General features: G+C 36.8%; 1 protein-coding gene across 1 annotated transcript in view; it reads left to right on the top strand.

Annotated features, from left to right (window-relative positions):
- The window catches only part of LOC122790545 (CMRF35-like molecule 2), a 221809-nt gene that overhangs the window by 75479 nt on the left and 119798 nt on the right, over nucleotides 1-26532 (top strand). The window contains exon 2 of the mRNA XM_044058094.1: nucleotides 15693-16016. Within this exon, the coding sequence (XP_043914029.1) occupies nucleotides 15693-16016 (324 nt within the window). The remainder of the gene's footprint in view (nucleotides 1-15692; nucleotides 16017-26532) is intronic.

The following is a 26532-nucleotide window of genomic DNA, read 5'->3' as shown; positions in this document are numbered from 1 at the left end:
ATAAAAAACATGTTCATTTAATAATTTTATGTACTCTGTCGTGGGGGTTTACTTTAGGCACTTTTAGTCTTCTGGGGGCTTGTCCGCTTGCAGGGCTCGGCCTATGGACACACCCCCTACTGTCTTCCACGGACCGTGTAAGCCTTAGGTGTGATTCAGCATGCCCTCATGCATATGCATGACATGCTGACGTCACATCATTTAACTGCAGCCTCCGTGTAAGCCTTGTAACTCTTACACGGAGGCTTCGTGAATCCTGCCCCAGGTTTTCTCCTGATTTTTCATGTTTTTGTTCTACATTTTTCTTTGGTATACACCGCTGCTGTTCCTGCTGCCTTTTGGTTTTCTAAATATTCATTAAATATTTTTTTATCATTTGTTAATTTACTAAAAGGAATTTTGGTTTGTAACAACATGTACACAGGTTGTAATAAAACTAAGTAATTTTGGTTAGGGAAAAAAATGGACTTACTTAATTTAATGTTGATTCTTATTGCTGGTTTATGATTTAAAAAGGGTATAAGTATAGAAGGGATAGTCATTTTAATTTGTCTACACATCTGATGAAGTCTACTGTGATAAAAACACATTTCTGGGGAGTGTTCATGTGCTTTTAACCTGGTTTTATCAAACGTTGTTTCACTTTGCTTCCTTGCTCTGTTACCTAATAAACTGGATTTTCAGGGTGCTTGTGGTTACCGAAGTGCCTTTTTTACTGATTACTGGTCTTTGTATTGGCACTCTTCTCCATTTGATCTTGTTCTCATGTATAAAACACATACCTTTTTATATTTATTATTGCATTATACATTTACATAAATTATTATTATACTTTCTGTATTATTGGATTGTTTATTTGATATGATAATTTTTAAGTGTTTACCATGCACAACTGGTGTTTTTTTTAATATGTCATTCATTTTTTACTGTTAGTGCCCTTTTAAGTTTTTTTAGTGGCTGTAAGTAGCAATGTTATACAAGTTATATACAGTGGATATAAAAAGTGTAAACACCCCTGTTAAAATGCCAGTTTTTTGTGATATAAAAAATGAGACCACAATAAATCATTTCAAAACTTCTCCCACCTTTAATGTGATCTATAACCTGTAAAATTCAATTGAAAAACAAACAAATCTGTTAGGGGTAAATATAAAAAATAAAAAAAACATGCAATAAGCTGGTTGCATATGTGTGCACACCCTTAAACTAATATTTTGTTGAAGCACCTTTTGATTTAATTACAGCATTCAGTCGTCTTGGGTATACACCTGCCATCAATTAAAGAGGCTCTTTTAAACCCCAAATAAAGTTCAGCTGTCCTAGTAGGATTTTCCTGACATTTACTCAGTTGCCTGCTACAGCAAAAGTCCTGTTTCACTTGGGCTTACAAAGCATCAAAGGGATCTCATTTTTAAAAGGTATCCATCAGGAGAAGGGTACAAAGGAATTTCCACATTATTGGATATACCATGGAACACAGTGAAGGCAGTCATCAAAATATGGAGAAAATATGGGACAACAGTGACGTTCCAAAGAACTGGATGTCCCTCCAAATTTGATGAAGAGACAAGACGAAAACTGGTCAGGGAGGCTGCCAAGAGTCCTACAGCAACACTGAAGGAGCTGCAGGAATTTCTGGCAAGTACTGGCTGGGTATTACATGTGATAACAATCTCCCGTATTCTCCATATGTCTGGACTATGGGGTAGGGTTGCAAGACAGAAGCCTTTTCTTGCAATGAAAAACATCCAGGCCCAGCTAAAATTTGCAAAACAATACATCAAGTCCCCCAAAAGCATGTGGGAAAATGTTTTATGGTCTGATGAGACTAAGGTTGAAATTTCTGGCCACAATTTCAAAAGGTACGTTTGGCGCAAAAACAACACTTTGCATCACCAAAAGAATACCATCCCCATGGTGAAGCATAGTAGTGGCAGTATCATGCTTTGGGTTGTTTTTCTTTAGCTGGAAGTGGGGCTTGTGTCAATGTGGAGGGAATTATGAACAGTTCCAAATACCAGTTACTTTTGGCTCAAAACCTTCAGGCGTCTGCTCAAAAGATGAAGATGAATGTCATCTTTCAACACGACAATGACCCCAAGCACACATTTAAATCAACAAAAGAATGGCTTCACCGGAAGAAAATTAAAGTTTTGGAATGGCCCAGCCAGAGCCCAGACCTAAATCCAATAGAAAATCTGTGGGGTGACCTGAAGATGGCTGGGCACAAGAGATGCCCTTGCAATCTGACAGATTTGGAGCGCTTTTACAAGGAAGAGTGGGCAAATATTGCCAAGTCAAGATGTGCCATGCTGATAGACTCCTACCCAAGAAGACCGAATGCTGTAATTAAATTAAAAGGTGCTTCAACAAAGTATAAGTTTAAGGGTGTGCACACTTATGCTACCAGCTTATTGTACGTTTTTTATTTTTTATATTTTTCCCCCTAACAGCTTTGTTTGTTTTTCAATTGAATTGTACAGGTTATAAGTCACATTAAAGGTGCGAAAAGTTTTGAAATTATTTTTTGTGGTCTAATTTTTTTATATCACAAAAACGTGGCATTTTAACACAGGTGTGTACACTTTTTATATCCACTGCAACTAGATTTTTGTGTGATGTTACTTGATTCTGAAAAAGTAGTTTATATAGATGAAAGCACTTAATCAAGATGTTTATTAAAACAGTTTTTCAAGTTTGTGGTGTTTTCTCACTGTGACTACATTTACAGCACTTTGTTATAGTTATTGATGACTGTTTGGTACTATTGCCAGTTCTCCAAAATTGTTTTTGTATTTATTAAGTAGTGCACATGCTCTGGAATGTAAATCTCCCAATATAAATAGAAGTGATATCACACAAATTACCATCTGAAGCTGGTGTTGCTGTTGACCATGTTTATGCATCACAGGTTTGTAGAGTCCTAGATTGTTACTAGGCTAACAACCTGTGGGGCCTTTCTAAGCCCAGCCATGTTTTCTTGAAAGGATAATGACATCCTGTGTCCAAATAGGACATTGAGGGCCAGACAATTGTGAGCTACTTCTGTCCAAAAGGGAATGGAAGAGTGCCATGCTTCACACCTTAAAATGGCAGTTCAGCCACAAGATAATCCACCTGTCCTTTTGTATGACTGAAGATCCTTATATGTGAGCATCACTGGTCTGTCCTCAAACGTGGCCAATGTCTAATGTTGTCAAGAAAAATTCATACAATATATCCAAATGCTGAACTAATGAATGCCCATGTTATATATGCATCAGCATTTATACAAATCTGTAAGAACAACAACAATAAACGTACAAAACTGCACTGTTATTTTGTGCAGAAAGTGTACTTTAATGATTGTATTGTATGTATGGTGAATCCCACAAAATCACGCCTCTCCATAACCGATATTACCACTATTTGGTAATGACAAAAGGAGAAAAACATATAAAAAGTACAGTTTTGTACCTACCATAAATGTAGATGTTCGAAGATCCACATTGCTGCAGTCCTTACACTTGGGTAGTCCGCTGTCCTCGGTCGGCCCGAATATCAAAGTATAAGGCTGACGTCGGTCAAAGCGCATTTGACTGACATCAGGACGTCAGGGTACAAATGCGCATGACCGACGTCATATCCTCAGTCTTTTCTTGCCCCAGATGTCAGAAGACCCTAAAAATAAAGGCCAAAACCAAAAGACAGCAAACAACCAACCAACCACCCTTGCACTAACTATATGTACAATATATACAATATACACAAAATGTACAACCCAACCCACACAACCACCTCTAACTGCAGAGGGGAAGGAGGGAGGTAAATTGGACTGCAGCAATGTGGATCTTCGAACATCTACATTTATGGTAGGTACAAAACTGTACTATGTTCTTCATCTCACATTGCTGCAGTCCTTACACTTGGGTAGAATCCCAAAGCAGAGTTAAGGGAGGATGGCTAACTACAAGGAAGCAGGAGCTGCCAACATGCCCTGCAAAACAGCAGTGGCAAAACCAGCCCTGGATTTAGAGTAAAGTGGCAGGTGATAATGCCTAGAGAAAGTATGCACTGAACTCCAAGTAGCTGCCTCCAAAATATCCTTGGTTGCCACTCCCTCAAAAAGCTGTTGAAGTGGCAGTAGCCCTAGTGGAATGAGGCCTAATCCCAGCTGGAACCTCCTTGCCATGATGGGAATAACAGAAAGCAATGCAAAACCCAATCCACTTAGAAATAGTTTGTTTTGACACAGGCTTGCCCTGAGAACTCAAAGCAAAAGAAACAAACAACTGCTGAGACTGCCTGAACCCTTTAGTTCTGTCCAAATAATAACGCAACTGCCTGTGTACATCTAAAGTGTGCAAAATCTTTTCCCCTTTATTTTGGGGATTTGCATAAAAAGTAGGCAAATGAATAGTTTGGTTTAAAGCCACACTAGAAACCACCTTAGGCATAAAGGAAGGATTAGTACGTAATGATACCCTATCCTTATGGAAAATCAAGAAAGGCTCAACCGCCATAAGGGCCTGCAATTCAGAAACCCTTCTTGCAGAGGTAATTGCCAACAAAAAAGCAGTCTTCCATGATAAATATTTCAACTCAGAAGTAGCTGCAGGCTTAAAAGGTTGTAGAGTGAGTTTCTCCAACACAAAATTGAGATCCCAAGCAGGAGTAGGAGCTCTTCGTGGGGGTCTTATATTCTTTGCCCCTCTAAGAAATTGCTTGAACAAAGGATGAGAAAACAATGGTGGGACACAATCATAGTGAGCCGAAATTGCTGCAGCATGAACCTTAATAGAAGAGAAAGACAAACCTTTGTCCAGTAACTCAGTAAGATATTGAAGAGCCACACTCAAATTAGGCTCAGAAACATCAAAATCTTGCTGCACTCCAAAATAAAAATCTCTTCCATTTATCTGCGTACACTTTCCTTGTACTAGGCCTTCTAGCTTCCAAAATCACATTCAAAACTTGTTGTGGAAGTTGAGACCCTCTATGGTTCAAAACAGAATATGCCAGGCTGTTAGGTGAAGAGAGTGAAGTTTGACATTCAGCAAATGGCTGTCCTCCTGTGACAACAGGTGTGGAATCGAAGGCAAAGGCCATGGAGGCTTCTGTACCAGACTTCTCAGTAATGGGTACCAGTGCTGTCGAGGCCAATCTGGAGCTATTAAAATCATCCTTGGCTTGTCCTGTCTGACCTTTAGAAGTACCTTTGGGAGGAGAGGCAGAGGAGGAAAGGCATACACATGAAGATTGCTCCAATTGAAAGAAAGAGCATCCACTTTCCAAGCTGTGGGATGAAACCTTTTTGTGCAAAACTTTGGCAGCTGATGGTTTAGTGGAGAAGCGAACAGATCTATGTCTGGAGTTCCCCATGACACTGACAATTTCTGAAATACATGAGGATCCAATTTCCACTCGTGGGGATCCATAATTCGTCTGCTCAACACATCTGCTAAGGAGTTCTGTGCTCCTGGCAGAAACCTTGCCTGAAGATTGAGCTGTAAACTGAGAGCAGTCTCCCACAAAATCATTGCTTGCCTGCATAAAGGATAAGAATGCGTTCCCCCTTGCTTGTTGATGTACCACATGACAGTTGTGTTGTCTGTTAGAATCAACACCTGCCCTGGAAGAAGTAAATCCTTGAAAGCTATTAATGCAAACTGGACTGCTAACATCTCCTTCAGGTTGATATGTAGATGTTGTAGTCTGGCAAGCCACTTGTCTTGTATCCACTTTCCATTTAGATGAGCTCCCCAAGCTTTGTCTGAGGCATCTGTCGTTAAAATCTGACTCGCCTCTGGCCGGGTCACAGAGAGTACCTTGTTTAGGTGACATTCCTGAGCCCACCACAAAAATTCCTTTTGAATGCAAGGTATTATTTGAATGACAGTGTCCAGATCCTGGCAGTGCTGTGTCCATACATTTTGAGATACCATTGCAGCTTCCTCATATGCAGTTTGGCATTGGGAAGCACCAGAATACAAGATGCCATGAACCCTAAGGCTTGAAGGACTGTCCTTGCAGTCAGCCCGGACTGATGAGATAGCTGATGGAAGTAAAGGGAAAGACTCTTTTGTTTGTCCGGGGTTAAAAAGGCCATCTGGGATGCTGTATTCAGTCTCACACCCAGAAAGCACATGTCCTGAGAGGGTACTAGACTGGACTTTATTTCGTTCACAGAATACCCCAGGCATCTTAGCACTGCTATCACATATTCCAAATGATGAAGAAGCTCTTCCCTTCCTTGAGCCAGAATCAGGCAGTCGTCCAAATAAGGATAGATCTGTATTCCTTTTAGCCTGAAGAAAGCTATCACTGGAGCCAGAACTTTCGTGAATACTCTGGGCACAGTAGATAAGCCAAAGGGCAATGCAGAGAACCGATAGTGAGAAGTCCCAGCTCGAAAACGCAGATACTTCCTGCAACTTAGTCTGATAGGAACATGAAGGTAAGCCTCCTTGAGATCCAAAGTTACCATCCAATGATCTTTGCCCAACAGAGGTAAAAGCTGCTGTAACGTCAACATTTTGAACTTGGGAATGTCCAGATAAGTGTTGAGGGTAGATAAATCCAAAATTGGTCTCCACGTGTTCCCCTTCTTTGGTACTAGGAACAGGCGAGAATAAAATCCTAGGCCCACTTCTGGCATAGGGACCGGCTGTATGGCCCCTATTTGGAGTAACAGAGAAACTTGCTTGTGAGCCTCTATTCTTTGTTGAGGAGGAACGTCTGGCATGCCTTTGAAAGGAGGCAAGGTATGGAAATAAAACCTGTAACCGTGGTGTATGATATCCAATACCCATCTGTCTTGGGTAATTAAACTCCAATTTTCTTTGAAAAGTGCCAACCTTCCTCCCAAAGGTGCTGCCAGACGAGAAGGCTCTGGCAGCTGAAAAGGTAGGTCATTGGGTCTGTTTACGTAAGGACTGACCCCTGCCCTCACCCGAAGACTGTGCAGGAGAACTCCCTATTCTAGGCCTGAAAGAGCCCTGAGCTCTGCCCCTACCACGTCTAGATCTACCCCTAGACTGGGAATCATAAGAAGGATACGTCCACCCCTTAGTAGGCCAATTTCTACTAAACTTTGGAGGCTGGACCTGCAAAATATCTTTAACAGTCTGCATAGACTTAGCCTTGTCTTCCATTTTCTTTAAAACTGCCTCAACAGGAGGACCAAACAACACGTCAGATTGTAAAGGAGCATCTAAAATCCTTGTTTTAACATGTTCAGACAAATTTTGATCCCTTAGCCAGGCGTGCCTGCGAAGAACTGACCCAGTGGCAGCCACCCTAGACGAGGCCTGTACAGCATCAAAACCACATTGCAAAGAATGCTTACCCACCTGTTCAGAAACATGCACTAAATCTTGCAACTCTTTACAATCAATACCTACTGCCAGAGCATCAACCTTAGACTTTAATTGTGAAAGGAGATAGTTCTGGTATTTCAACATGTGAAACTGGCAATTCAAAGCCCTCATAGCAAGAGTGGAAGAAGTATAAACTTTCTTTCCCCATCTATCCAAGGCCCTAGCCTCTTTGTCTGCAGGAACCGGATTCTTAACAACAGAAGCCTTAACACCCTTAGGCCCCTGACTAACAGTTTCTGGGTCAGCCCTAGGACTCTTAAAAGATACTTATGAGCTTCAGGCACCCTGTAGTACCTATCCGGCTTAACAGGAGCAGGAGGCAAAGAATCAGGATTAAGCGAAGCCTCTGTAAAAACATCTTCTACTACATCCAAAACAGGAGGTATAGCCAAAGGCCTATGCTGGGGTAAAACAAAAATTCCTAAGCCTTTTCCTGGAATCAGAGAAGTCCTGACCTTCCCACTTAAAATGCTCCCTCATGGAATGAAGAGTTTCTGAAAAGAAAAATCCTCAGGAGGAGAAGCAGAAGGAGTAGAATCATCCACATCAGAATCAGAATAAGGAGAGTACTCCTGCAAGTCTTCAGCCGAAGACTCTGAAACATCTGAAGCCTGCTCAAAACCCCCCAGCTCAGGCTCCAACCTAGGTCTCTTATCAGGAGGGCATAGAACCCCTAATTAAAGTAATCAAATCTTCTGCCATTTTAAGCATATGCTTCTTGGGCACAGTACCTGAAGAGCTAGGGGTAACACCAACTGAAGCCAAACCTGGCCTGCCCCTGGGAGAAGCCTTTGAAACAGAAGGAGAGGGCCTAGCCACCCTAGGAAGGGAGGGGAGTATAGTAACCTGAGAAGCCCCCTCAGCCTGATATGCCTCCTGAGAGGCCACATATTGCAATAATAAGGTCTCACCCTGGGAACCCAAAGAAACCTCCGGCGGAGCCACCGGCTCCACCGACACCTCTAAAGAACCGGCGTCCGGTACAGACGGTTCTTCTAGCCTAGGCTTAACTGCCTTGTCCTTGCGCTTCTTCGAAGAAGCGGGCGTCGGAGCATCCGACAGCATTTTATAATTACACCGCTTCCCAAAGACTAACCTTGCACAATCCAACCTTCTCTTTATAGTGCGTTTATTAAATCTAGCACAAGAGCGACAGCCAACAACGTCGTGCTCAGGCCCTAAGCAAGGAATACACAAAGTATGATAATCTCTATGCGGTATTTGTTTCCCACAAGAAATGCAATTATTGACTTTTTCTGACATCCGGTAAATCACTGAGGCAAGAAAAAACTAAAATATTCCCAACGGGGTACTTAGCCAACTTTGAACTCGGTCTGAAACTTCGAAATCGAAAAATCTCAGAACGCCAACCGGCACTTGCAATGCTGCTTCTGCATCGGACCATGCGGCAAAAAAGACAGAGGATATGACGTCGGTCATGCGCATTTGTACCCTGACGTCCTGATGTCAGTCAAATGCGCCTTGACCGACGTCAGCCTTATACTTTGATATTCGGGCCGACCGAGGACAGCGGACTACCCAAGTGTAAGGACTGCAGCAATGTGAGATGAAGAACATCTGCACTGCATATGTCTTATTATTATTTCTTTTCATACAGATCATGCAGATATAATTCTCAGTAACTTCCATTGGAGTAAAAAGGATGAGAAATAGAAGATTTTCCACTGGCACCAATTCTTTGTCCTTTTTCCTGACATCTTGGAAGGAGATTCATTATGGCTGGCCAAGGTAAGGCTAGTCCTCCTTTGTGGGCACTGATGTGATGCAAAGAGAAGTCCATGATTTTTCTGGGCACCTTCAACAAGCATCACAGTTACAGGCTCCAGCAAGAGGCCTATACCAGGTCTCAGTGCAAGCCTGATGCCTGGAATAGGATGGCTAAGGCTGTCAGCCATGCTACTGGCATACCATGCATAGATGAACAGTGCCAACATCATTACAGTAACTGAGGTGATGCAAGCCTGAACTCCTCAGCCAGTGGGAGGCAGAACTTTAGGTAGGGCCATCACCTCTGTACTGTAAGTCCAAAATACTTTTCATAGCCATACACCCTGTCAATGCATGGCATCATACAGGTTTTTATTAAACTCTGCCTTTATCTTCAGCTCTGAACAGATTCAAAGGAATTGGAAAATGGGTATCGAGTAACTGGAGCACCTAAGAAAGTACAGTGGTGAGTACAGCTTTTGTTGTGAAGCATAGATATGCTTCAGTACTGACAGGGAAGTATTAATATATTTAATATAGATTAATACTGAAGGGATCCACAATTACAGAAGGCTAGCAGTGTAAGTAGCATGACCTTGATAAGATGGAATGTCAAATCTGCCTTCAGTAATAATCATAGCTATGACAATGGCTCATCAGAGAGATTTAATATTTCCCATGCTTTCACTTTATGTTAATTGTGCAGTTAAGAGACACTGATGAGATGCAAACTAATTAGCATATACAATGCAGATGGAGGATGCTTTGTACACTAAACACAAAGTGAAGCAGGCTTCTTCATCACAGCAGAAAAAAAAAAGAAATTATAGTATGCCTGTAGGTTCAATTCCCACCACCAATCATTCAGAACTAATAATATGCATCAGTTTACAAACATTTGTTTCATTTTTGCACATGGGGTTGGGGTGTCACTTCAACAGAGACAGTTATCTAAAACCAAGGTTCACACTGCCAGATGGCTAGCCCTGCTGCACTTGTTCTATTATACCGTACATTTGCAAATGTACTCACAACTATGGCCAATTTTGAGTGCTCAATCCATCTTATGCATGTCACTGGAATGTGGCGGGAAACCAGAGCTCTCAGAGTAAACCAAAGTGAAGGCAAGAAAAACATAGGTAAGTACCAGGCTATCTAATTTTCTGGGCTATTTTAAGCTTAGCCAGTTTCCCTTTTAAAGTTTAGAAATAAACGCACTTATGTGTATGGTTAAGTCTATGGACTGCAGATACAAGAATCTGTGTATGTCTCTTCCCCCATCCCAATGTCTCTATATATCTTGCTTTATTTTTTATTTCGTCTAGATTCCTTCCTGTTGCATGTCTATGCAACAGCACAGATATCTGGAACATCCACTTTGACACAACCTGTTAACACCCAACAAATGACACTGAGTGTGCCAACACCACCACTGCCATTTGCCATGGGTCCAAACACATCCATGTCTCAGTGGCCAGACCTACCTCCACAACTCCTGGAACATAAGCAACACCTGCATATGGCAGCTTTGTCCTGGAAGATGGTGTATTGGTATCCACAAAGAGCAGTGTTAGTGGAAGTGGACACTTATTAACTATCATGTGTTGGTTGAAAGAGTGAGAGAGATCTTGGACAGGATGAACTGATGCCCACATCTGCTAAATAGAGGCTATGCTTCAGTGACTCATGGAGTCAACTCCTACCCAGCACTGCCTCCAGCCAGTAAGGCTGGACCCAGTGGTGATAAGTTCAGGGTGAGAAGTAATTTGCCACTCTGTCAAAGCTGGCAGGGAATGTATCTCAGACACTCCATCTTATCCCAAAATGCTGTGGTTCCTTGCCTTTTGTGGTCTTTCACCTCCACATAGATCATCTCTCAATGGCTTACCCTTTTACCTACCCTCTGCTTGCTACCTCTTTTTCTCTGTGTCCTATCCTCCCATTTCCAGCCTATAATCTAGTCAAAAAAAAGATGAACAGTATACAACATGTGAATGAGTGAGTACACACACACACACACACACACACACACACACACACACACACACACACACACACACACACACACACAAACACACACACACGCATGTCCATAAAAGGCTAGTTAACAGAAAGTCCTTCATTTCTGTACTCATAATTTTGCTCAGTGCTTAACATCAAGCAGAGCTGATGGTCAGCAATGTTCAGAAGGACATAATACATCCTATAGCAAAAATGAAGAAAAATCCCATGCATGCACAAATAAATAACCACCATTCAATTTATTGGTGCATGGCGTAGGGTGACAGAGATAGAAGGGAAATAGTTTTATTTTCTGGTTTGCAACTGTTCTGATGGCTCAGCATGCAAGTGATGGGAGCATTCCATTGAGATGCAAGTATTGGTGGGTTTTTAATCCAATGAGACAGAAGTCATGTTGACTTTTCTTTTTATTGTTAAACACATGTTTGTGTAATGCAATGGCACGTAGTTGCTCTATGTCTATGCCTTCACATTTGTGATACATTTTAGATACCATCTCTGAAAGAGAGCCTTGTGCCAAACATACATTGAGTTGGTCTGTGGATTGTCATGGCACTGTATTAGTATGACGCATAACATTTTAACATGCATGTGTTATATTCCATTTAATCTTGTCAAAGATTAGACAGACATAGCACACACATAACAATGAAGGGCTTATAAACAGACATATTGTTTTTCAGTGTTTAAAGTTTGTGAGACGGATGGCACAAAGCACCATTGATGCTCATCATCATCCAGTAGAAAATGATGTTTCGAGTCACATGACAAAAAGGAAAAAAATTCCACACATGCACAGATAAATTGACATAAATCTTTGCTCTATATGATTGTCAATGCTGAAGTGACACCCTGACCGCATGTGCAAAAATAGAAGAAAGGGATAGTGTGTGGATGGATGGATGGATTCAAATATTAGAGAAGAGCATTACTGCAAATCAATAAACAACTGCGACTTAGACAACAGAGAAGTAATTTAAGTCTTTAGGTTATAGCTTCTGTTGTAGCTCAACCTTATAATGTGTAATGATTCTGTTTGGTAATTGTGGTGCAGTGTTTGAATCCAGTGAGGGCTGATAGAGTGTTTACGTGTCTTTTCATTGTTAAACACCTTTTTATGTAATGCAAATGTGTTCAGTTGAAAAATAATGCTTTCATTTGGCATTGCAGTATGCATATCTTATCCATTAAAATTTTGTATCTCAGTAATGAATGCATACAGACATACATACTTGAAAGCATCGCCATGTAGAAGATAACCTTCACAAGTATGCTTTTCATCCTAAGGAAATATTCATATGGCCTGTCACATATATGTATATATATATATATATATATATATATATATATATATATATACCCTAGTTTGGAAAAGAGTTTGTTAAAAGTTTCTCTAGGCATTGACATGACACTGCATTATTGTGTATCATATCATTTACACAAGCCTGTGTTATATGCCATAACATCTTGTCAAAAATAAACACAGCATACAAATATCCACAAAGAGTTTTAAGCAAAATAACTTAAGTTTTGTGAATTCAAATATTGCATAATGGGTGGCACAGGGCACTGTGGACAGCCATTAATGTCCAGCAGGAAATGATTTAACTGGCATGGCAAAAATGAAGAAAAATAGCATGCATGCTCAAATATCCATTGTTTATGTACCAGTGAAGAGAGTCGGTGCATGTCGATAAGCAATTGTGACATAGGTGGGAGGGAAGTAATTTGATCTCAGGATTATAGCTGTAGTTGTGGCTCACTTTGATAATCCAAAAGCAACATATGTTTTTATTTATCATGCTGGTTTCAATTCACAGAGGGCTGATGCTGTGTTTACTTGTCTTTTCATTGTTCAGCACTTTTTTAAGTAATGCCACTGTATTGTGTTATAAAATGCTGATATATATTTGCATCAGGGTATGCATTAACAGGCTGTATCTCACAAATGACCCCATACAGATATGCATAAATCAAACACTGTATATGTGTCACATGGGCAAAACATCTATAACAGGCTGCTCTGTGGACTGAAATGACAGTGGATTACTGTGCAGTAGATAAATTCTATAAGCTTGCATGATGTTCCATATAACGTTGTAAGAATAAATATGAACACAACACACACATGTCCATATGTAGCATAAAAACCTGACTAAATGCAATTCAATGTTTTTAAAATGTGAGTGATGGATGGCACTGAGCACTGTTATTGGTAATCGATGTCCATAGGTACATTATATCTCACAATGTCAAAAATGAAGAAAATTCCCGCATATGTGCAAATGACATGCTTTCCTTCATCTACTAAGCAAGCTCTTTGGTGTACCCCAGTAAGCAATTGTGACATAGATAGAAGACATGTAAATTTATTCTCTCATCCCCCCACTGTTCTAATGGTGCTATATATCTGATAATGATGGCTGAGTTCCATTATGGTGCACATGGTGCAGTGTTCGAATCCACTGAGGTCTGATGTACTGAGAAGCTTCAAAAACTGACAATGTAATGTAAAGGATTGTACTAGTGAAATAATGATTTCTTTTTGCATATCACAATGCACGTTATACATGAATGAGATGTATGCCAGTAATTATCCCAGACAGGCATGCATATTTGAAAGATTGCCTAATGCATTACTATGGATAACATAACAATGACAGACAATCTCTGCAAGTGTGAGTTAGATAAGACATACATTACAAGTTGTTCTGTGGATTCACATTATACTGCAATACTATGCCTCATATCAGTTAAACAATCATGTGCTGTATTCCATGACTAGGTACCTTGCATCAATGTTACAATAATGTTGATGAGTTGGTATATTAAAGTATTTTTTTTACGTTCGAACATCCAAATGTTGAACATTTGGTCTCGACTATGTAATGTTTGACATTTTGGATGTTCGAACATTTAACATAGACCCTCCTCTTACCATCAGTTTATCCACTTCCAAGTCTCTTCCTGTCAGTGAACCTACAGTGAGTGTGGCAATTCTTAGTTCATGTCTGGCAGGTTAATTGATTTTACATCCAGCTTTCACTGAATAGAGGTATCCCAGGTAATCCAAAGTCCCGAACACTGCCCAGTGATGTGATTTTTTTTTTCCCTGGGAAAAAAATTGCTGTTCTGTGTGTTCGGAATTTAGAGATTTCGACTTTATTGGGTCGATTAAACAGCATTCCCTATTTTAAGCATTCACTGAAATAATATAGACCCAAATACCATGCCCATTTTATCAACATTAGTCAAAACAATCAGCTCATTTAGAGTCATATTTCTGAGATCGGCTTTCTCCTATCTTGAATATAATGCACACCACAGTAGATGCCCAAAGCAGCTGGTCTATACAAATTTTCCCCCTGTAGGGCACCATCAAGAGTCTGTGCAGCTGCCCACAGCTCCATTCTTAGTTGTGTTTGAGATGTAAACACTCAGCATGTTTTTCAGAGGTGAAAGAAACCTGACAGAGACTTGGGGAGAACATGCAAACTCCAAAGAGGCATTGGTCAGAGTCAGGATTGAATCTTGCACCTTTGGCATGGGAGAGAGAGACATTAACCACTATGCCAACTGGTACTCTGCTTGGTCTTCTTGCATTAACAGCTTTGGTATATTGCTACCCTCTGCAACTCCTTGTTCACTACTCTGTTAAGGCCATTATTGAATTGCACTCCTCCACTACTGATTTTGCATAGGTCTGTGTCTGCTGAGTGACATGCCTGTCCATTTCATATTTCAGTATGCATGACCATGTTGCTGTTGATTATAGCAAAATGTCTATCTTACAATGAAACACAAGTCCAGGCAGACAATAGCAGGCATGCTCATGAACCAGCACTGGATTCCTCTGCTGGGCATTGCTTGATGTGGCTGAAAAGCACCTTATCATGACCTAGCCAAAACTCTAAGCTTTGGCCATGAAGCAGTGTTCCTCAACATGAACACTTGCCTGACCACATACAATGGTAATGAGCGGTGCTGTTTGTTGTGCTGTGACTAACAGTGTTAGTGCAGCAAGTGGTTTTGGAATCCCTGGGCATGATTCAAAAGAAGAGCCTCGTATTATTATGTTACACAAGAACTGTACATTTCTAAACTGCAGTAGCTGGTTTGGCAAAAGAAAATGCTTACTTGGACTTTTAAGTAACTTACTTGATTTGGTTCCAAGATGTAAATCCTGGACGAAGAGCTGAGTGAAACTCAAAAGCTGAAATAATGTCTCTAGTAGAATCTGATGTCTTAGTTTGTACTCTGTACACTGAGCTGTTTTGTCAACTTAGTAACTGTTTTCTAACCCTCTGCAGTCCATAAAAAATGCATTGTGTTTTTTTGTTGTTAATCAGTTGCAAAAATGTTATAGAAGCTGTAATCTTTAAAGTGTGTTATTTTTTATGACATTTCTTTATATACAAGTTATTTACTTTGTAAGCATTTTTGTTTTTCAGAAAAAAATGCCAACAGATAATTAGAATTGTAAAACTATTACAAGCCAGTCTTCAAATAAGATGGACAGTATTCTAAATGCCTTCTAGTAGAAAAAAAGTTTGTAATTGTTTTCCAAATATGCATATTTTGCAGCTTCATCTTCTTTGGAAGGACCAGGTGAAGTCAGCGGTTCTGTTGGAACATCAGTTACTATAACATGCAAGTACAATGACAACAATAACAATAAATATTGGTGCAAGGGATACTACAGGGTTTCATGTGATGTCCTTATTCAGACTAACGGCTCTGAAGTGGTTGTGCACAGAGACAGAATGTCTATCAGCGACAACCAGACAATTCAGGAATTTACTATAACATTACAGAATCTCACGATAGATGATGCTGGATGGTACTGGTGTGGAGTTAACACAGTTTCCCAGGAAGTTATGCATAGTGTTAAACTAACTATAACTGAAGGTTAGTTCTCACTGCATTTCTAACATCTAAAATGTAGGATTAAATTGTTATTCTGTTTATTATATAAAACAGTAAAATGGTTCCATATCCAGTTAAAAGGAAGAAGTGTGTGTGTGTGTGTGTGTGTGTGTGTGTGTGTGTGTGTGTGTGTGTGTGTGTGTGTGTGTGTGTATGTATGTATGTGTGTGTGAGTGTATGCATCTGTGTGTCCAAGTAAGCACTTTAGAAAGATGTAATTGTAAACTTTACTAAAATTATTTATTTATTTGCATCTTTTACTTGGATAGTCCAACTGAGTCATGCAAGATCCCATTTCAGTGGAAGCCTGAGGAGAAAAAAATCCACAATAATACATGAACTGACACATTTAGATACAGAAATAAAATTACATAAAAAACAGAGAGAAAATATTTACAAAGAAGGAAAAATAAGAAACAGGAACAAAAATTACAGAAAGTCATGAGAAAACTTCAATGACAAAGCTATCCTGAATATTTCTCCATATGCATGAAAGAGATACCCTAAACTCATCAAGACACTTACATAAAGTAAAAAATAGGTACATCTTGTTATATAATATGGTAAAAAAACTTGGCTGCAATACTTGAAATAGAAAGAAAATGGACGAACACCTGCACTGGACTTTAAAAACAAAAAAAAAATGAAAAAAAAAAATCTGAAGTCCACAATGTCATTCCTTCAGGCCTCCACTGAAAATGGATCTTGCATGACTCAGTTGTAAAAGTAAGGAGACTTCTAGAGGTGAGGGAAAAAAGGTAAAGAGAAAGGCTTAAAGAAAACAGAATGTACAACAGTTGACAAATTAATATAATGTAGAGTCATGTACATAAAATGTACAAACAGGTGATGCTGTAAATATTAAGTCAGCAGCTGAGCATAGTTGATTAAACAGGAGTGGATGCACTGGATATGTATCAGGTGCTCAGAAGTTGCATTAAGCTTTTTTTTTTTTTTTTTTGAAATAGAAATTATTTTTGGAGTTGCCTGATGACTGCAAAAGCATTTGTTTCCACATTATAAATAAACAGTTTGAGTATAAGGCACCACTATGTGGATTTTATGTTTTCCTGGATAAGCTAGGAATTTGACTGTAGAGTCTAATCTGCGGATGGGGAGTGGTGGATGTAGCTTAAGAAGTGATGATAAAGAGGGGCATTTTTCTTGTTGAAGAATGGACTGGGATAATTTCAGCAGGGTGTAATGAATTAATCTTGGAAGCACCATTAAAATACATTTTCTTAAACACAGCATGCCTTTGAGTTCTGTGAGGAGTTTTGTAGCAAATCTTGATATCTCATTTTAACATTGTTCCAGTTGTTGTAGCTGAGTAGCATGTAGGCTGGTGAAAATAGGGGTTGCATAGAATAGGCTATGTAAGAGACGTAGCTATTGCTATATGGGCATGCCTTGAAAGATAAGTTCTCATTCTGTATAGGGTGCATACTTTCTGATGAGTTTTCTTAATTTCATTTCTTACATGGAGATAAAATTTTAGATTATTGTCTAGAATGATGCCAAGTAATTTGATGCTACTAACTACATAAAAAGTAATATTTTCTGAGGAGAAAATTGAAAAATCAGTTTGGTTTATGATAGGAAAAGTTTAAATTCATTTGTTTCTTGCATTATTTATCAGTTTACTTTGTTGTAGCCAAATGGTGGAACAGAGTTCCTGATTTTGTGCATTCAGTTCCAGAAGGGAAGAAACAGAGCAGATGTGGGTTGAGCCATCCATATGTTGAATAATGGTAGAAGAACCAGAAGTTGTGGGTGTTTAGTTTATAAATATATTAAAGAGAAGTGGGCCATGTTTAGAGCCTTCAGTAACACCAGCATTGATTGGGAGGAAGGAGGAGTGTGCAGTTTGCCTTTTGATATGCTGAATTTTAATGCTTAGGTAACTAAGAAACCATGATAAAGTGGCCCTTAAGAGACTGAGTTCAGAGAATGTGCAGGAGTTTGTGATGACAGACTGTATCAAATGCCTTAGAGAGATCCTAAAAGGTAAAAGGTACAACTTTTCTATTTTTGTGATGAAGGTTAACTGTGTTTAGGAAGGGTAACATTGCAGTTGTTGTACTGCAATTCTCTAAAAAAAACATGTTGTGGCACCATGAGTATGTTATATTCTAGGAGTTATTGGAAAAGTTGAACATGGACACATTTTTCTATTATTTTAGACAGAGCAGGGAGTATAGCAATAGGCGTGTAATCTGCCAAGGTGCTTGTACTGCTGACTTTATGTGGAGAAATCATGTTTGTTTACATGTTTTTGGAACATAGGATTCTACCTTTTCATTTATCCAAATGTTTAGGGTTTCTAGTACTGTAACAAGAATGGACCCCATTCTTGAGTCAGGGTATGATTAGAGTTCATGAATTTAGTTTTGCTTTAGTTTTTGATGTTTACCAATAGCGCTGTTCTCAACAACTGCAATGCACTCAGAATTGTGCATTTCTGCAATTCATATGGTGGTAATTTATTTAAGTATCCTCAAATTTTCATTTTTGTTAGCTCTGTTGCTCTTACCTCTGCTATTGGAACTCTCTGGGCATCTTTATTTCATGTTGCTTTAGTTTTTGCTTGCATATAGTGGTGTTTTATATTTGTGCATCCTTTAATATGCAGGACACTGTAATTGCTAGATATAGATATTTCAATAATTAGTATTACTTTTGTTCTTTTTTCTTTTACTACTATATCTGCCACTCTTGATTCTACTTTTTTAATTGCTGGAATTGGATGATCCCAAGTGGTTTAGGGTGGAATTCATAGTCTGGAATACCACAGCTACAAAGCATTTTTTTCTGTGAAGATTGCTGCTATGCATTTGTGGAAATAAGCTAAGTGCAGGTTATTCACTCTGAATAAGAAAAAACAAAAGCATTTTGAAAAACACACCTACTTATGGCAAAGTGTAATGTAACTAAAACTAAAAATGAAGTATATGTAATTTACTATGTGAAGGCCATACGTTCATATGACTTTGTATGTATTCAGATGTTGCAGATGGACACAGCTACGTACAGTCACACTTGAAAGACCTAAGGCAAGACGTGGACTACAAATCTATTATTATTAATGTTCTAAAAACATAAAGGGGTGTAAAATTGTTTATACAGGGGTTTATTTATGGGGATTGAAAAAGGGAAAACACAACAAAGATGAAGACACAGTATGAGTATATCAGGAGGGTGCTGGAGGAGTTAGGAGATGAGAGGGACTATGTTTTTGGTGGGGGATGGATTCCCCCATTTTTTCAAGTATTTTTTTATGAGGGTAGTGTGGGTGGGAGATAGGTAAGAGGGTGTAAGAGAAGGGATAAGGGAAGAAGGGGTGATTAGGAATGGTACTAGCTGGAGTATCCAGTCTACACGGCCTCAGATGTTGCCACTGCTAGATGATAGTGCGATGGAAAACCCCAATGATGAAGGGCTAGAGGTGTGTGGTGGTGGTGTGCTGATTGGCATCAAATGGCACAGTGCATCTTGAAAATGCTGAAAAGAGGGTTCAACAGGCTGAATCCATCACGTGAAACTACAACCCCCACACCCCATCTGCAACCTGTATTCAGACTAGGGCACATTGCCTGACTTTGAGTTCATTCATCTTGTACATGCAGTTAATACTGTGCAAGAAGTGACTGTCTTAAACATTTATTATACTAATAAGTATTTTTCTGGCCCAAACACAAAGATCTTTTCTTTACAAAAAATGTCTGTATGTAATTTAACTACTACCTGAGGTACTGCAATACTAAATAAAATTATGTTAAAATGCAACTTTTTTTTTGCTTTCTGTATAAATACATGAACAAGTAGTTGTAAATGCTCTTGTGCAGATGTGTTATCTGTGTTTTACTGACTTATTTATGCAGAGTATTATTTTACTCATGCCTGAATTACATTTGTATGTATATATACAATTGTGTTGTCACATGAATACTCCATATATTTATATACAGATGCAGTTTAATATGACCAAAAAAAAAAAATCTCTGGCCTTCTTGCCTCTGCCTTGTCAACCTACTCAGTCAGCTGGTCAGAATTATGTTTCTGTAGGTTATCTTACCTGTGGCGGCACTGTTGGCTGGAGTGAGTGATTGCATTCAGTGATGATAGCAGCTCACCTAACTCCTGCCAGATGTCTTTTTGCATTCTGAGCTATGGGTAAATGCATTATCTTAGCCAGATATGACTTGCTAAGAAAGTAGACCATTATTAAAATCTCCTTATATGACTAGATGACTAGATTAGAGTGTAGCCTCATCCCTTCACAGGTACTGCCATCATTCAAAGTGTCAGAACTAGAATGAAGAAAGTATGATGATCAGGGCTGTGTTTCACAGGTTTACAACCACTGCCTTTGGGGTATGACATCTCCTTAACCAGACCCATTTAATCAGTGGGGACATTACCCCAAGTACTGTTATTATTGGCACATTTGGTTTAACGGAAAATGCATGACCACATACATTTTTCTTAAAAGAAAACATGCACATTTCATTATTTGATGGATAAAAAAACAGTACTGACTTTTCATTTTTGTTTATATGACTTAAAATGACTACTGCTCCTGGGCATTTCCTTCAGCACCTTTTTGGAGTATTACACTTGAATGTCATTTATGCATGTCCCATGCAGTAGAGCAGTATTTATTTATTTATTTATTTTATTTATTTATTTATGCATGCATGTATGTATCTATGTATCTATGTATGTTTGGGGGGGCAGATGATGTTAGATGGGCAGAGATTATACATCATGGTTGTGCAGACACTCTCAGGCATATGACTCTATTTTATTCTTTCTCAACATATTCAGGTTTGAGCATATCTGAGGCTATCTGCATTACCATGGCATGCTGGGGCCTACTGAAGATTGCTGTGGACTCCATAGCTGTTCACAGTGTCTTCACATAAACTCAAGACTCTATCCACAAGTAAATGAAACCAAGTTATGCAGATACGTGGCCTTATACATTCAAGAGTTACTGAGATTCACAGAGCTAAGCATTACAGGTTCTAATTTACATACAGAATGCATGAATTGAACTGAATTTATGTGAAACGGTTTAATGCCACTCTACTGACTTGTGATTAATTAACTTATGTGGGAAATGACTTTAGGAAACTGTGGACTTTTTAAAGTAAGAACAAAAGAAAATACATTTTGTAGTTTAAAATGAAATACTTCGAAATTATGAAAACTAGACACCATTTACTTTGGTGTCATATACTGATAGTGCATAAATTATAGAAATGCGTTTTTTTTTTTTTTTTAATTATAAAGTACTTAAGTAGTAAGGATTTTTTTTTTTTGGTTGAGCTTGGAGTTTTCTTTTTTTTTAAAACAAGTTTATTGTTTTTAACATACAAAATAAATATCATAACAATTTTATACAAGCAATTAAAATAGAAATAGTTATAACATTCAATAAAATAACCAAAGTATTTACAAAGACATCCACTACAAATCAAATCAATTGATTAAACTATAATGTCATGCTATTGAAACTAAGATTTTTTTAACAGGTTTTGTAAAGTATCCCATATAATAAGATGTTTTTCTAGTAGTTCTTGATTTTATTGTCATCAATTCCATATGACACACTTCAGTCATAACATTTTTAAATTCATTAAATGAAGGAGGGGTATCTGAAATCCAATTTCTGGTTATTATTTTTCTAGCCACTGCTAGAATGGACCATAATAAGGGAAGTTTAACTTTTTTAACACTTTTAGGAACAGGTGTGTTAAATAATATAAGTGATTTAGAAACAATGAAATTATCTGTGAAAAGGGCCTGTAAAAAATCATTGATTAACTTCCAATATTCCTTCAATTTTATACAGTCATAAAACATATGTGCCCAATCAGCATTTATTTATACATTACATCTTTTACATAAGTTGTCTTTATTATTTATTTTATTCATCATTAAAGGTGTATAGAAGGATCTATGTAAAAATTTCCAAGTAAAAAGTCTCCAATTAATGGAAGAAGTAGTTTTATAAGCAGATTCCAATATATATTGTTTATCTTGTTGTTTTGGTGATTCACCATTAATAGAAATGAAATAATTCCAATAGGTATCTGAACTGTAATGAGTTTCTTCTCTGATAATTTTATGTATGTATGAGAGCTTACCTTTATCAGAAACTCTATGTTGTAAATTTAATATCAAGTAATCAATCAGTGTTGGAACATATTCTTTAACTGTTAAAGACATTAAATCAATTTTATTAATAAGATGTTGTCTAAAAGTCTGAATTTCTAACCAACATGTTTCTCTCAAATCAAATTCTTGCTTTAAGAAGTCTAAATTTTTTACTTTATTATCAGACAGCAACTGATACCAATGCTTTAGATCATTCTCTGTGACTAAAAGAGTTCTTTCAGAAGTGGTTGACAAAAGCATAGCTTGTGTATACATTATAGGGAATAGAATAAAATTCCATTCCTTATACTTAGGATGCATGAATATAAAATTACGATAACTGATAATAATGTTTAATGGGTAACTAACTATATATTTTGGTGTAATGGATGAAGTACAAAATTCTTTTAGTAACCATAACATGGGGTTATTTACAATAATATTTTTATGTATTAAAGAGATTTTCATGAAGTGAATGCTAATTAGTTCCCAGTAATCTTTCCATCTTGTAACATATGACTGATCTATTAACAAAGTAATAACTTTTATAATAGAAGAGATAGTATATAAATTAAAGTCTGGAAATGAAATGCCCCCTTGAGACCAGCTATTAGTATGTTTCTTTAATGCAATCCTAGGTCTATTAGGTGCCCATAAGAAATTTAACATTAGTGAATTCAATTTCTTAATAATTATTTTTGTAGGTAGGAGTATTATTGATTGTATTAAGTATAATATCTTAGGGAATACTATCATTTTAATAATTGTGAGTCTCTTTTCCATGGTAAAAAACATATTGTTCCAGCTATTGAAAAGATTTTGTATATTAAGAAGACAGGTACTATAATTATTATGTATAATAGATTTGATATCTTTAGTTAATATTATACCTAAGTAAGTTATCTGACCTGAGTTGGGTATATATTTGTTAAAATCATTAATGAGGACATTTTTTCATGTGTATATTGGTAATATTTTAGTTTTTTTCTTCATTGAATATTAAACCAGAGATATTTTTAAAATCCATCATTTTATCAAATAAGGACTGCATAGAAGAGTTAGATCCTGCTGATGTAATTAGAACATCATCTGCAAAAAGTTGAATTTTAGATATTGTATTTTCATCTATATCAAATCCTTCTATATCAGTACTGTTTCTGATCAAATTAGCCCAAGGCTCCATTATTAAAGTAAATAATAGTGGAGAGAGTGGACACCCTTGTTTTGTACCTTTTAAAATGGGTATTTTTGTGAGACATATGTTCCTATCTTAATGTAAGCCAATGCTCCTTTATATAGATGTTCAATTAGATTTACAAATGCATCTGAGAAGTTTGTGCGCTTCAGTAAGATAAACAAGCAGTCCCAACTTACTGAATCAAATGCTGAACTTATATCGAGACTAATAAGTGTTAAATCTTTCTTTTTCCTATTTGCAAAATCAATTAACGTTAAAGTTCTCCTTATATTATCAAAAGTATTTCTATTTACAATAAAGCCTGTCTGGTCTATATCTATAATGCCTGGGATGATTGTCTTTAATATATCAGCAAAAATACTCATAAACATTTTATAGTCAACATTAAATAATGAAATAGGTCTATATGAAGTGCATCTGGTTGGGTCTTTATTGGGCTTTAAAATTGGCGAAATAAATGTGTATTGCCAAGATGGGGGAGCTGTTAACTCATTTTGGGCCAAAATAAAAACCTTATGTATTAATGAATAAGTACTTTTGGGAAGAATTTTATAGATCTCTGGTATAATACCATCATTACCTGCTGCTTTGTTTGATTTAAGCTTGTTTATTTGTGTAATAACCTCTGTATATGATATATTTTTATCCAATAGTTTAGTCTGTTGTTTATTAAGTTTTTTGTTCATGTTTGTAGTTATAAATTTCTTTATTTTATCTTTAGGCTCCATGTTAATGTTATTATGATTAATTTTGTGAAAGTGATTTCTAAATTCATCTAATATTTCTGGTAAACTAGAAACATTCTTCTTTTTCCTTGGAGAGAAAATTTCTTTGATATGATTTTGTTTATTCAACCTTTTTGTTTTATTTTTAAGTCTATGTAAGTATTTGGGACTTATTGAGTAAGACAAAAACTTATATTTCTCTAATGTTATTTTAACTTTATGAGTTAAAATTTCTTTGTATTTCTCATTTAATTTATTTATTTACTTTTTCGTCCATAATATTTTCTTTATTATTATGTTTGTATGAGTCTAATTTGCTTTGAATATCTAGTAATTCCTTGTCCCAAGATTTCCTTTTATTATTATACCATCTGATACTTTGTCCATATAAATATGATTTTAAAGCATCCCGAACATAAACAATGGAGACTTCAGGTGTATTGTTTAAGTCTAAAAAATGTTGCACTTCTGAAAGTATATAATCTTTATAGTCGTTTAGTTGAGTAAAGTATGCTGGTATCCTTTTGATCTGAACATTGTAAGTATTTTTTATCATAAACTCAAAGACAATTGAATTATGATCTGATATAGGACACAAAATGATTTTAGAATTAATTAAGTCTGTTACCATCTGGTTAGAAATAAAGACTCTATCTATTTTTGAATAAGTTTTATATCTGTTAGAAAAAAAGTGTATGGTAATGATTTTGAATCTATCTGATTATTAATATCATTCAAATTATATAAATTAACAAAATCCTTTAAATGTTTTGCATTAGATGTAATTTTCCTTTTTCCTAAAGTAGTAGTATCTTTTTCATGTAGGATACAATTAAAGTCACCTGCTAAAATAATATCTCCTATAGAAAATGATATGATCTTATTGAGATGGTGTTTCACTGTATTAATGCCAATTCCTGGTATCCAATATACATTGATTAATGTATATGTCTTTCCATTAATCTGTATTGTAACCATACAAAACATTCCTTTATCATCTTTATAAGACTTAATAGTTTTAGGTATGGGCATACTTTTATTCCATAAAATAGCCACTCCTCTTTTTTTTCTGAGTGTGTTCTGAACTAACCAAGACTGTATATTTATTAGTGGCTAATTTATCAATATCCTTTTTCAGGAGATGTGTTTCTTGAAGGAATACTAAGTTGGCCCTATGCAAATTAATGTATCTCATTAAACTTGCCCTTTTACATGGGTTATTCAGTCCGTTAATGTTTAAAGAAATTCCTTTTAGAGAAATCATTTGGCTTTTATAAACATATAAAACATATAATCAGAATAACAATTAACAAAATAAGTGATATTATACCTCCTCCTTTAGGTGTACCATTAATTATAGCTGTATTTATTGAAAATCTTATGGGATTTTGTATAAGCTTCACTTTTATTTGTAGTGACAATGAGTTTATAAAATGTGTTGTGGATGTCAGAACTATATACAAACAACAATAAACAGGTGAAAATAATATTAGGATTAAACATTGCACCCAGCCTGGAGTTAAGAACTCCAACTTTGAGTAGCACATACCACTCAAGTTATCCCCCTATCCTAAGCAGCAGTACCTCAGCTGCCACCATATCAATTCAATACTAACTATTATTAACTAAAGTTAACCTCATTTAATTAGATTATCTAGTAAGACAACACTAAACAATTTATAAATCAGCTTCATATAAACAAATAAGAACATTTAGAAACAGCTCATATTACTATGTACATCTATTTTATATAATACACTCATAATGAAAATAGCATTCTAATAAACTTGATAATGGGAACCGAGAAGAGAGAGAGAGAGAGAGAAAGGAAGAGAGAGAGAGAGAGAAAAAAAAGGGGCATATCTATATATTAGTTTATTAAAAGTTTGTAAAAATAAGTTCTTATGTTCATTTGGATTCAATAACTTAGGCTATTATGGTTCAGACATTACATATATTAGGGTATTCCTACTTTCTGCCATAGAAATGCATTTAACAGTTTTAAAAACTTTAAATTACTTGCACCAAAGCTTTCTTCTCATACTTATTATTGCCAGTTAAATAAAATATTTATACTCAAACATATGTTTACAAATCATACTGCACAGCAATGTAAATTCCTAGTTATACATAAATCATTGTGAAGAAAGCCATCTGTATTTTATATATCTGAACTGCTGCTTTAAAATATGTCACATGACAGTTTCTTCTAAGATATAATCATAATGATACTTGTGCTTGTCAATTAGATAAGTCAAATGATTTATAACATTATATATGTTTAAATCATAAGTATTTATATACATTAATATGTTGCAGTCATGTAAGCTTTCAAAAACATGTGTATATATGTTTTACCTTCTATGCCTTCTAAAATATCTCACTTGCTTACTATGGCACACTGAATCATTTA

This window comes from Protopterus annectens, chromosome 16.part0, assembly GCF_019279795.1.
Source record: "Protopterus annectens isolate FY-2018-M chromosome 16.part0, PAN1.0, whole genome shotgun sequence".
In the NCBI taxonomy this organism is placed as follows: domain Eukaryota; kingdom Metazoa; phylum Chordata; order Ceratodontiformes; family Protopteridae; genus Protopterus; species Protopterus annectens.
This window is presented reverse-complemented; position numbering and strand designations above follow the sequence as displayed.